The sequence below is a fragment of the Rhinolophus hipposideros genome (genome assembly GCF_964194185.1).
Source record: "Rhinolophus hipposideros genome assembly, chromosome: 7".
Taxonomy (NCBI): Eukaryota; Metazoa; Chordata; class Mammalia; order Chiroptera; family Rhinolophidae; genus Rhinolophus; species Rhinolophus hipposideros.
In genome coordinates this window covers 8526523-8539116 of record NC_138053.1, presented here as the reverse complement: position 1 = coordinate 8539116, position 12594 = coordinate 8526523, and the positions used below count along the sequence as shown (strand labels likewise).

At 43.9% G+C, this 12594-nt stretch overlaps 1 protein-coding gene across 4 annotated transcripts in view; it reads left to right on the top strand.

Moving 5' to 3' along the window:
- CUX1 (cut like homeobox 1) overlaps nt 1-12594 on the top strand; it is a 349252-nt gene that overhangs the window by 158719 nt on the left and 177939 nt on the right. For all 4 annotated transcript variants that reach the window (XM_081054322.1, XM_081054323.1, XM_081054321.1 and 1 more), the window contains exon 3: nt 5426-5473. In XM_081054322.1, the coding sequence (XP_080910448.1) occupies nt 5426-5473 (48 nt within the window). The remainder of the gene's footprint in view (nt 1-5425; nt 5474-12594) is intronic.

The following is a 12594-nucleotide window of genomic DNA, read 5'->3' as shown; positions in this document are numbered from 1 at the left end:
GCATCTCACAGGTACAACTGAACGCTGCCGGGTGGTTTTGTGTTTTTGTTTGCTTTGCTTTTAAACCAGAGTGGTTTTCTCCTCTAATCGTCATTACATAGAAAATTCCTCAATAACATTTTGCTGTTCAATTTTCTGATCTAAAAAGTGAGTTGTGAATCAGTGGTTGGGAAGATAATGAAAATCCTTTTCGCACAGAAGCAAGTCTCTATAAACATTGCTCATTATTTGCAGTGTACTCAAGGGGAAGGAGGAGGTGGAAACGCACTAGTCGGTCTTTGCCAACAGACCCCCGATATTAATAATCTCAAGGTCATCACTTTCTACGTGTTAAGATGTTTGTGCTTTTTGCTCAATAAGTGGTACAGGATGGAAGCACATTTAAAATAGTGCTGAAAAACCTGTCACTGAGTTAAGTGTGTAACCCTAAGCTATTTCTTTAACTTTGTGTTAAATCCCTAATTATCATTCATGCAATACGGTTTTGATGGATTGGACCCTACTTTCTTCAGTTTGAGATTTGCAGGGAAAGGCGTGGGGACGCACACGATGGTCACAGTGTCCGAACCTGCTGGCTGTGGTGCTACCCAGACAGCAAAGGGCGCTGTTTGTTCTAAAAGGACAATGAGCCTTGTCAGGCCCTCACTAACCACGAGGGGGTGGGCCCAGGGGTAAGAACGAGCATCCTGGCTTCTGTCTCCTTAGTTTAGTACGAAACCAGGTAATATTTGCAGGTAGCAGAATTGGATGAGGAATTTCTCCAACTGCCCAAAATAAAATTGGAATGAGTAACTTTTTAGCTGGTGACGTGAAATACGTATGTATCAGTTAGTATGTGTGTGGGTGTGACTATTTAGTGGGTGTTTTTCTTTTCAACTGTCTTCAAAGATGTGTGTGAGTACAGACACACACATCCAGCTTTAATATCTAAAAGGTTAGTTTAGCAGATCTGTCACGAGATGTGAATATGCCCATAGAAATGATTTTTAAAATCTAGTGGGTTGGTTATAGCAGGGACAGCAGAGGAGAGTCTATGTATGACCACTGTGACAGGCGCAGCTCTTCGGCCTTCCTGGAGTGCGATAAGCGAATATGGAAGTATTTTTGTCGTTTCCTGTACTTCTGAGAGCTGGTGTTTCAGGGAGGCTGACCCTGTGCCGGTTGGTGTGTTTTGGGGTAAATCTGGGATGAGCCTAGTAAGATACGAGGCGCTGCTGCTTTGTGTGCTGATCTCCTGGGCGCCTGGGTCTGACACCCTCACAGGCTTTTCCCACTCCTGTTCTCCCTCCATTTCTGTTCTCCACAGTGGTCTCCGATGCCTTGGCCCCAGCACCTTTCACCTTCTGTGACCCCATCCAGCTTCGCCGTTTCCCCTCTGAGTTTGGACGCATTGTAAGCCTTTCGAGTGATACGTGTGTTCCCCCAGTTCCCACGCTGCTGTCCAGGTAGCCCTTGTATGTCATCCTCGCACCCACATCTAGCAAACGCGATGGATTCATTACAAAATCTTGCTGTGGCACAGGCCCTAGAAATCTGAGTTTACATCCTAACTCTTCCAGCGGTGTGGCCTTAGACAAATGTCCTTCCTTTTCTGAGCCTCAGATGTAGGTATCTATCCCTTATGTTGGCTTTTGTGAAAAGCAGATGAATTTAGTATATCTGAAGCCCTCAGCACATGACAGACAGTCACTAAATGGTAACTACAGTGCTCCCCCCTTATCCGCTTTTGCTCTCTGAGGTCTCAGTTACCCACAGTCAACCTCAGTCCAGAAATATTAAATGGAAATTTCCAAAAAATAAACAATTCGTAAGTTTTAAATTGCGTGCTTTTCTGAGTAGTGTGATGAAATCTTGCTCCTTCCTGCTCCATCCTGCCCAGGACGTGAATCCTCCCTGTGCCCAGCCTCTCCACGCTGTATATGCCCCCTGCCCGTTAGTCACTTAGTAGCCGTCTGGCTTATCAGATCCACTCTCTGGGTATCACAGTACTTGTGTTCAAGTAACTCTTATTTTATTTACTGATGGTCCCACAGCGCAGGAGTATGGATGCTGGCAATTCAGATATGCCAAAGAGGAGCCATAAAGTGCTTCCTTTAAGTGAGAAGGTGTGTACGTATAGGAGAAACAGTGTAAGTTCAGTTCTGTCAGTTTCGGGCATGCACCTGGGGTCTTAGAACATATCCCCCATGTATGAGGGCGACTGCTGTCTTGTTCACTTCTGCTGAGCCCCTCTTCTGCAAGACGCACCCCAACCATCTCTACCTTCCCTCTCCTTCGACTCACACAGCCTCATCCTCAGAACTTCTCCCTCGGCTCCAACCCAGCACCACTCTCGGTACACTTAATGCCACCTGGCTGCTGCATGTAGTAGTTTTCTCCAGCCTCTGCTCTGTGACAGCATCTGATAGATGCGCCTTTTCCCATTTGAAACCGTCTCCTCTTAACCTTTTGTTCGCCCGCTCACCTCCTACTTCTCTTGATTCTTGTCCTTTCAGCTCTCCCTCTGACCATCAGAAATGGGGGCACCTAGGAGAGCCCTGACACGTGAAGGCATCACTTAGCCCCCAGCTGCCAATTTGGTGGCCGTCACCAAGTGTGGCTGAGTGGGTGGGGACACTAGACATGTGTCCAGTCCCAAGGGAGGTGTGCTGTGTGTAAAACACACACCAGATTTCAAAGACCTAATACAAGAACAAGCATGAAAACTCATTAATAATTTTTCTATTCATTACATGGGAAATGATAATATTTTGGTTACATTGGGTTATATGAAATTAAGACAAATTTCATCTGTTTCGTTTTGCTCTTTTAATGAAGCTAGAGAAAACTTAAAGGTACATAGGTCGTACTTCATGTTTACTGGGCAGCAGCCCTGGCCTGGGACGTGGGGCCAGCCTTGGCTGCTCATACCCAGGCAGGCCATCTCTCACTTGCTTACTCACTGACAGACTCGGAGAGATTGTTTGTTCTTTCACTTACTAATGCACCCATTCCACCCATTCCCCCTGTGTGCCAGGCCCATTCTAGGCACGGAGGAGACAGAGATTAACGCTCCTATAAATACAGCCCAAGATCACATTTGCTCTCAGCAGTAACTCCCTACTGATGGCTCAGGTCAGTCATTCTGCTGACCATGGGCCGCAGGGGACACCTTGTGCCCAAGCCACACCTGCAGCCCTCCCTGCTGCGCAGTGGGGAATGGCCCTTATGGGGTAGGACTGGCCCCTCTAGGAGAAGGTGCGTCAGAACTGGCATGAGACGTGATGAGCTTCCGTAGTCCAACATTCTGGAGTTTGAGGCCTCTTGTGCCGAGGTTTCCTCAGCAAAATGTCACCCAGTCCTGCCTTGGATGCTGGAGATGGGGGCGAGGGACGGCACTAACACCCATTTCCTGCCTGAACACAGCCGCCTTTGTAGAGTGAGAAGAGGTGGGAAGCTTAGCCCCTGACCTTGGGGCCTGGCTGCTCCTAATTCTGTGGCATCCAATCCAGGCACGCTGGAAGCCTTTTGGGCCCCCTCTCCAGAGCCATCAGATGCCACCAGCTGTCAAATAGGGCAAGGCAGGCCCGCGGCGCACTCCCACAGCTCCCAGATTACCTGTCGGTGTGGTGGGTTGCTCCATGAAAAGCGAAGGGCTGTCCCCAAATCCCACGCCTGGAAGGAGCCACGGTTCCCACTGACAGTTGGAAGACAAGCATTGCATTGAGGTTATCGTCCTTGAACTGTTCACATCTTACTGAAAATCAGATTAATACGCATTTGTGGTGTTTGGAGAGGAAAGTTTCGCCGGAATCCTGTGCAAGCCGGGCTTTCGTGCCGTGGACGCTGTGTGGGTGCCGGCAGCATGGAGTGTGTTAGCTCTTCTTTCCCCACTGGGGTACACACTTAGCACCCCCTGCTTAGTGAGAACATTAGGGAATACAGCCACACCTTGTTAGTGAATCACCTTCGTCAAAGTGTGCCTTTTTGGAAAACAGACAACAAACAAACTCCATCTATCATCTCTATGTTTGTAGTTTGCCCAGTGCGATCATCCTTCCTGTTTGTCCTCCCCAGGGGCAGGAAGGGGGACCAGCGCACCCAGCACATCTCCAGGGCTCTTTCTGCCTTCACCCTCCCCACCCAGTACTCACTGAACTCGCTCGTGTTTAGAAACCCACCTCATTCCCTGTGGTTGCCAAGTTTCTGACAAAGAAGCGTGGCTTATGCCTTGTGAGTAAGACACAGGATTTACCACTGGCGCTGCTGGGATCCAACGGCATCTCTCTTCCGTGATTCTGCTCCCTCTTTATCCTCTTTCCCCTCCCTTCTGCTTTCGGTGTGTATTGTAGCCTCTATCTTTTGGAAAAGTACCCTGGGCTAAATGAGAGAGTATGTTTGTTTTCTGGTGCTGCTGTAACAAACTGGCATGGACTTGGTGGCTTAAAACAACAGAAATTTATCATCTGACAGTGCTGTAGGTCAGAGTCCAAAATGAGTTTTACTGGGGCTGCAGTAAGGTGCTGGCAGAGCTGTTCCTCGTAGAAGCTCCAGGGCAGCAGCGTTTCCTTGCCTTTCCCAGCTTCTCGGGGCCGCCTGCGTGCCTTGGCTTCTGCGCCTGTGTCATTCTGACCCCGGCTTGCTTCCATCTCACATCCTCTCTGACCCTCGCCCTCCTGCCTCTCTCTTAGAAGGACCTGGCCCGCCTGGATAATTTTGGATAATCTTCCCAACTCAAGATCCCTAATAATTGAATCACACCTGCAAACTCGCTTTTACCGTATAACCTAATGCAGTTACAGGGTCCAGGGATCAGGAAGTGGACGTCTTTGGGGCCGTTATTATGCCTACCACACATCGTCTAAAAGAGTTTCATGATTTGTTCTCATTGATTTGGTATAAAAATATAGGAAATGATTCAAAGGAGGAACCAAAGCATAGACTTCTCTAAGGAAATAATGGGTACTGGTGGCTTGGGATAAAATTCCCAGTGACTACTCATATGTCAAAGATGGATTCAGAACAGGGCTGTATCTCCCATAAACAGCACTCAAAAGTAACAGCTGAAATGCAGGAAGGTGGCCCAAATCCATTCCAGCTACGAATAAGTCAAACCTGCGTGGTTTGTAATATTCCAGTTTATTCTAAGTAAATTATTTCAGACTGACGTCAGCAAAAACTTTAGTCCACAGCACATTCAAAATCAGGTGCGTATAACCAGGATTTAGTAGAAATAAATCTAGTGACATTTAAGTTCATGGAAACTGTGGGGCGCCAGTTGGCATTATGTTTTGTGGATGAAGGAACAGGCCAGGAGAGCCACCAGGACTGCTTTCTGTAATGAAATCATCACTGAATCCAAAGTTGGTTTTAGGAGTCCTTAATGAATGTTTCCCTTCTCTTTTTTTCTCAAATGGCTGTTTCCTGACCATCCCTCTTGCTCCAGGATTTGCGCAAGCAGGTAGCGCCGCTGCTGAAGAGCTTCCAAGGGGAGGTAAGCATTTATGTTTATTTTGTATCCTGAGCCACCCTTCACAGTTCATCGCGCCTTCTTTCTCTTCTCATTGAATAAATGCCATTGACAGAAGGTGCTTACCCCAATGAAGCCTTCCCCACTGCACCGACCCGACGTCGTGCAGCGTTTTCCTTTCCAATATGCTGTTTCCACTGGGTGGACCGAGCTGGTTCACACCACAGCCCTTAAGAGCCCATGAACTTCCTCAAGTTCACTGGTTCCCTGAGCTGGTCTAGGGCTGCTGCCGCCATGATGCCTCCTGTGTGGAAGGCATGGAGTGGGACAGCCTGGTGTTTTCACGTGCAGCTGTGGGGAGAAGAGGAATTTCACTTGATCAAGGCAGAAGCCCAAGGAATAAGTTGGGACTCAATATAAGGGAAAGTTTTATGATAGAGCCTTCCAGAGAAGGACCGGGCAAGATGGCAGGTGGGCTGTCATCTGAGACGTGCTCCCTGGCTGCCTGTTAATAGAGTAACCGCCACAAAGAAAACAACGCGGATGAGGTGGGTGACACTCCAGCTCCTTCTCAGCCCTTTGTGTAGACGCTCAGTGGATTTTAGAAACTCAGAAATTGTTATTGGCGTGGAGCTATTCACTCTCAGATCTTAGCTTCCCCTGTTGGACTGGTGAAAGTAGTCCCATACTGAGGAGAGGGAGCAAGACTTCTTTAAAGCCCTCTAAAGCACCCGTATTGCTATGGTCATAGGAATTTTATATTCTTGCCACTACCCAATTCACAGAGAACGGGGAAGGGGCAGGATTTGGGGCAGTGAAATGGGAGCTATATTGGAGTGACATGAGGCAGCGGGCCAAGTGGGCTGCCTCCTGGGACACAGCGCTATGGAGGCTGGAATCCTGGGCGCAGAGCTCCAGAGTAACAGGGCTGGGCTACCATTGGGCAAATTCTTCAGCATGCGGTGATCGCAGAGGGTGAGGGGACGAATGAGGTCAGAGAGGTGGCAGTGGGAGGCAAGAGAGGAGATTCCAGACAGAGGAAACGGTGTGAGAAGACAAAGCAGCAGTGACCGTGCAGCCGTGCTCCTCTCTGTTTGGACCATTCCCCGCCTCGGGAAGGCCGCCCGGCTTCGCTCTGCAGGGCACGGAGCATAGCGGTGTCCCAGGGCTGGGAAGGACGTGAATTGCCTTTTCCTCAGAAGTACGTCTCCGAACCCTCATTCTCTGAGTCAAGATGTCATCTTACACCTACCCACATTCGATCTGATCTTTCTTGTACCTGTTCAGCAGCTTTTGGGGGGCCCACTGGCTTAGCGTTTCTCTAGCTGAAATAGCGCAGTGTGCTTTTTTTGTTGTTTTCTTGTTTTTCTTTCTTTTTGAAAAATTTCCAGTCTACAGAAAAGGAGAAAGGTTAATATAATAAGCACCTGTACACACTTTACCCAGACTCACCACTTGTTAACATGTCGCCACATTTGCTCCTCACCCTCTTGTTAAACATTAGAAAGTAAGTTGCAGATAGTGTGGCACTGTACCCTTAAACGTGTGTGTCTCGTAAGACTAAGAGCGTTCCCCAACATTTCTACAATCACCCCGAGTATCACAACTGGGAAAAGGAACACTAATTCCAGGATATCTAACGTTCAGTCCAAAATCAGACTTCCCCAGTTATCTCCAAATTGTCTCTTACAGCTGCCCTATCTCCACCTGGGGTCCAGTCAGATTCATGCACTGCGTTTGGGGTTATATGCGCACACATATATTTAATTTATATGTCTCTTTTATAATATATACCTCTCTTTTAATATAGAATGCTGTCTCCACTCCCTCTCACCTTTGTTATTATTTGTTATTATTTTTTATTACATCGAGGTGTGTTTAAACACACCTCTAATCTAAGTTATCTGATAGATTGTCTCACATTCTGGATAGGGTAATGGTTTTGGTTCTAGGTATATTAAATTTGAAATGCCTCAAATATCTAATCATCTTATTTGCCCATTTTTAAAAAGGCTATTTGAAAAGAAATATTTTTATAATACCATTAATGAATATTTACCAAACCCCTGCTAATTTACCCTGTATTTATATTATAACCCCTGTATTTATATTACATAATGTGTGCTTACTAGTAAGCTGAGGTTACTAGAAGGGACTAAATCCTGCTTGGTGCTGAGGCATGAACTTTCATAGCTGAGGGTGACTGCATGTGGGCCCCCCATGTGGGTTGCTTTTCTGCTGACTGAGGCAGAAGGCAGCATGCCTTGGTTCTTGGGGCAAGATGCCTTCAGCTGGTTTTTCTAAAAAGCCTCCTCTCCTCAGAGGCTTGTTCCTGTGCCCTCATTGGTGTTTGCTGAATGTGATTTTATTGATGGGATATATTCTTTGAGTCCATCCCAAGGTGCCTGAGTTCCCCTTGGAAAAATGTGTATTAGTGAAAACCAGTTCTTTGCCTCCGAATTTGTTTAGATTACATCCGTATTTGAGATCCCCCAAAGGAAAAAACAAAACAAAATGAAGTTTTCAGACAGCAAGAAATTCACAAGGACTTGCGCATTCCTGCAAGAACATGTAGTGTGTGACAATGGCGCGGGAATCGTTCACCGGGCCAGGATACCTACCACTTATGCCCCTCAGAGTTTTCTTGTTTCTCGCACACCTTCCTTCCTGTCATTTATGCGATCCACATGATTCAGTAACTGCTTATCTTTCTAGACTTTTCTCACTACTTACCACCTATCACTGGACACACAGCCATTCTGAATTTCTGCCAGGCCCTGCTCATGGAGTGTCCTCACCGCCCTCCAGCCTTTGCACAGGCGGATCTCTTCCTGAAACACTCCTTCCTCCTCCCACTTCACCTGCCTCACTTCTGCTTGGTGTCACTTCTTCAGGAAAGGTCTTCCTTGAGCCCCGATGACAGGCCAGGTCCCCTGTACTATGTGCTCCCATTGCACTTCGCACTACTTGTGACGCATTTGTCATCGTGCCCTAGAGCTGTCTATGACCTTGTCTCTGTTCCCTGTGAGTCTGTAAATGTGTGAAGGCAACCTCTGTCTCCTGTCTTGTTGGCCATTTTCCAGCACCTGACATAGCTACTAGAACTAAAAAGTAGTTGGCCTCTCAAAAATAGTTATTGAATAAGTGCTTGGACAGTGAGTTTCCTCTGGAGGCAGTTTTTAAAACATTTTGCCTCTGTCCTTTCTTCAGGTTTTGTTGCTGTTAATAAGGTGAAAGGAATCCCAGAAGATATGCTCAGGAAATACCTTTAGAAGAAACTAGTAAATAACTGTTTGTTGTCCTTGATTGAAAAGTACTATAATCGTAATGGTTATTCATAATTATTATAGCAAAGCCATCAAATGTAACTCACACTGCAATTAGATTTATTTATTGCTATATCTAAGTTTGTGTGTTTCACAAGCCCAGCCAGCTTGTCCCAGTCTAGTGCAGGGACGGGGGTAACCTAAATGGTCGACCCACTTTAAGGCATATTTAGTCCAGTCATTTAGACAATCTCTTCAGTGATGTGATCCTCAACACTTTCTAGGAAAATGCTACGTCTTTTCAATTCTCTCCCTCTCTCCTTGCTTCCCTCATGGTATCGAAAAGGGTCATGGTATCGAAGGCTGAAGACGTCAGGAGTTGGCTTAGGCCCTACTTCTCTTTGTAGAGATGCTGGTTGCTTAAACCAGGTATCCCCAGGGAGGAAAATCTTCCTAAGAAATAACATAGTTGCTTATTTTAGAGGAGAAATAAAAGGTGCTTGTATTCAAGGGGAAATGAAAAACTGAAAATTTATGAGCTTAGCATCCAGCTTAAAAAGTACAACAGTATAAGCTCCAAGAAAATAGGAAGGAGGAAATAATTAACATAATTCATAGCAATAATATATAAGAATAAAAATAAATGAAAAGGAAAACAAAGACCCAAGAGAGAAATAGCCCAAAAGTTAGTTCTTTGAAAAGACTACTTACTACAGTAGACAAACTATCTTCCTAATTAAGGGAAAAAAAGTTAGGAATGAAAACGGGGGTTACTTTGCTGCTGCAGCACAGATTAAAAAGGTAACAGGGAAATATTATAATCAGTTTTATGCCAATAAATTTTAAAACCTTTTCAGAATCAATAAATTTCTAGAATACTATAATGCACCAAAGCTGATTTAAAAAGAAGTAGAAAACATGAATAGTCCTATAACTATTACAGAAATATTTCCACAGGTTCTAGACATTTTTACGGGAGAGTTCTATCAATCATTCATGAACTAGATAGTTCTAATCTTTTCCAAACCCCTTCAAAAAATAGAAAAAGAGAGAACATTTCTTATTTTATGAGGCTAGTGTAACATTCATACCAAAACCTGAAAAGAACAGTGTAAGAAAGGAATATTAAAGTCAATCTTATTTATGAAGAGATATGCAGAAGTTCTTTAAAAGGTATTGGTAAATTGAATCCATCAAGCTCTCTATATCCCAAGAATGTTGCTCGGTTTAATAGTAGAAAAAATTGTTAATGCATATTTATGTCATTAGCAAATTAAAGATGAAAAATTATCTCAATCGTTGTAGAAAAGAATTTGATAAAATTCAACATCCACTCATGATAAAAACTACCAGCAAACTAGGTATAGAGGGGAACTTCTTTAACCTGGGTAAAGGTATTTATCAAAACCATCAGTGATCATATTCAGTGATGTTGAAAGTGTTCCCTTTAAAATGAGGAACAAGGCAAGAATGTCTACTAATGCTAATTTTATTTAACATTGTACTAGAAGTCTTAGCTAGCATGGAAGACAAGAAAAAGGAAGTGTAAGCATTATAACAGAAGGAAGAAAATGGTCGTTTTCAAGTGAGCCTCAATTATTTAACAAGGTTGTTAGAAACAAAGTCAATATACAAAAGTCATTACATACCTCTATCGACAGCAAACTGGGAAAGGATACCACTGGAGATAGCAACAAAAAAAATAAAGCATACCTAGTTATAAATATAACAATGCATAGAAACTTTCTGGAGAAAAGAATAATATTTGTATTGAAGGATAATAAAGATTTAAATGGGGAGAGATATGGTATTCAGGGATAGAAATTCCCACTATTATTAAAGATACCAGTTTTCCCCGATTAATTATAGAGTGAGTCATTGTAATTCCAGTCAAAATTCCAACAAGTTTTTTCATGAAACTTGAAAAACGCATTCCAGAATTTATATGAGGTTGATAATGGTGAAAATAATATGAAATAAGAGCAAGATGGAGGATTTGTCCCACCAGATTTTCAAAGCTACAGTAATTGGCAGAGGGATAGATAAATACACCAGTGGAACATAATAAAGAACTCAGAGCTGACCTGTGCATATGTATATTGCAAAGATAGCATTGCAGATCAGTGAGGAAAGGGTGGGCTTTTCAATAAATGGTCCTCTGACAATTGATTATCCTTACGGAATTAAATGAAATTAGATCCCTGCCTTGAACCGTATGCAAACACAAATTACAGATAAAGACTTAAGGCAAAACCTTAAACCTTTTAGAAGAAAATATGGATATGGTAACTTTGAGTTGGGTGGGATTTCTTAAACAGGAAACCATAAAGGAAGAAATTGTTATATTTCAACTGCATTAAAATTTAGAAGTAAAAGCTCCCACCCCCACCCCACCCCCGCCTCCGGCCATGGGAAGACACCCTAAAGAAAGTCAACAGTTAAGCCTAGGGCACTGCTAGCTCAGTTTTACCTTTGTGTGAACCAGTAAAAGGCCCTTCCTTTCTCAAGACATTTTACATTATCTGTTGGAAACCAGTCATTATAAAGATTCCAACCTATCTGAATCTTTTTCATAATAAAGATTCAAATACCCCTGGTGTGAATGGTGTCCCCTAGAGTGATACTGTGAGCAGATCATATGTTGGGTGACCTTGGCCACAAATCACAAACCAGGAAGAGACAGTTGCCACACAACACAGTTAACAAAGAATTGGTATTCAGAAATATAAAAAACTTTTACCTATTAATAAGAAAAAGACAAACATCCCAATAGGAAAATGGGCAAAAGCCATGAATGGCATTCTCAGAAGAGAAAGTCTGAATGGTCAGTAAGTAACGAAAAGATGCTCAACCTCATAATTAGGGAAACGCAAATTAAAATAATTTAAGTGCAACTTATTCATGTCTACCAGGTTAGCCAAAATTCAAAAGTCAAGATAGGAGTGTAAATTGGTGAAACCCTTTTGAAAACCAATCTGGCATCAGACACTAAAGCTAAAGAAGCACATATGTTTTGAGAGATCTGTTCCACTCCTAATTACATACCTTAAATAAACTTAAACACGGGCCTCAGGAAACACGTTCAGGAATATTTGAAAACAGTAAACAAGCAGAAACAACCCACTCTGCATCAGCAGTAAAAAGAATAAGTAAAGCATGGTACAGCCCTACAATGAAATATTATTAATACATCGCAGGGGAAAATGAATGAAATGCAAAAATACGTGATACTGAGCTGACATTGTTTAAGGATACATGTCGATTTTTATAATATAATAGAACCGTAAGGAAAAGGTAAAACAGGAAATTCAGAATAGAGGTTATCCAGATAAGTACAAAGGTCTCTAACATCATGGGAATGTCCCTAGTCACGCGTGTTCGTTTTGTTAGTTTGTAAGTATGAGCTATTTCCTTCAAAAAGAAATAGTCGTGCTTACAAGGCAATAGCTACGTATTCTGTTTTGGGATATCAGAGCCAAATATTACCTCCTCCCTTCTCTTTGTATTTCACCTGTGATACCTTTTCCTCTCCAGGCAAGTGGGTGCTTCAGTGAGGCCATGCGCTGGAGAAGGCCGAGGGGAAAGCACGTTTGTAGTAACGTCCAGTCTGGCTTTTGTGGGACACTTAGCAAGTCCATACGCTGTGCTCAGTGCTTTTCGTGCTTATGCTCGCCCAATCCTGGGCAGTGGCCGCTGCTTCTACCTGCCTGTCATCAGATCTCCAAAGCTTTTTCTGTCTTCTCCATTGGCTTTCACTGTGGGAAGAAGTACCCCTTCCTCAAACACCAGCCCCTCCACATGGGCGCAGGAGCCCACCTTCCGCTTTCTCAGGAACCATAGCCCTGCAGTTATCCCCTCTCCTGAATCTTCAGTCTCTAC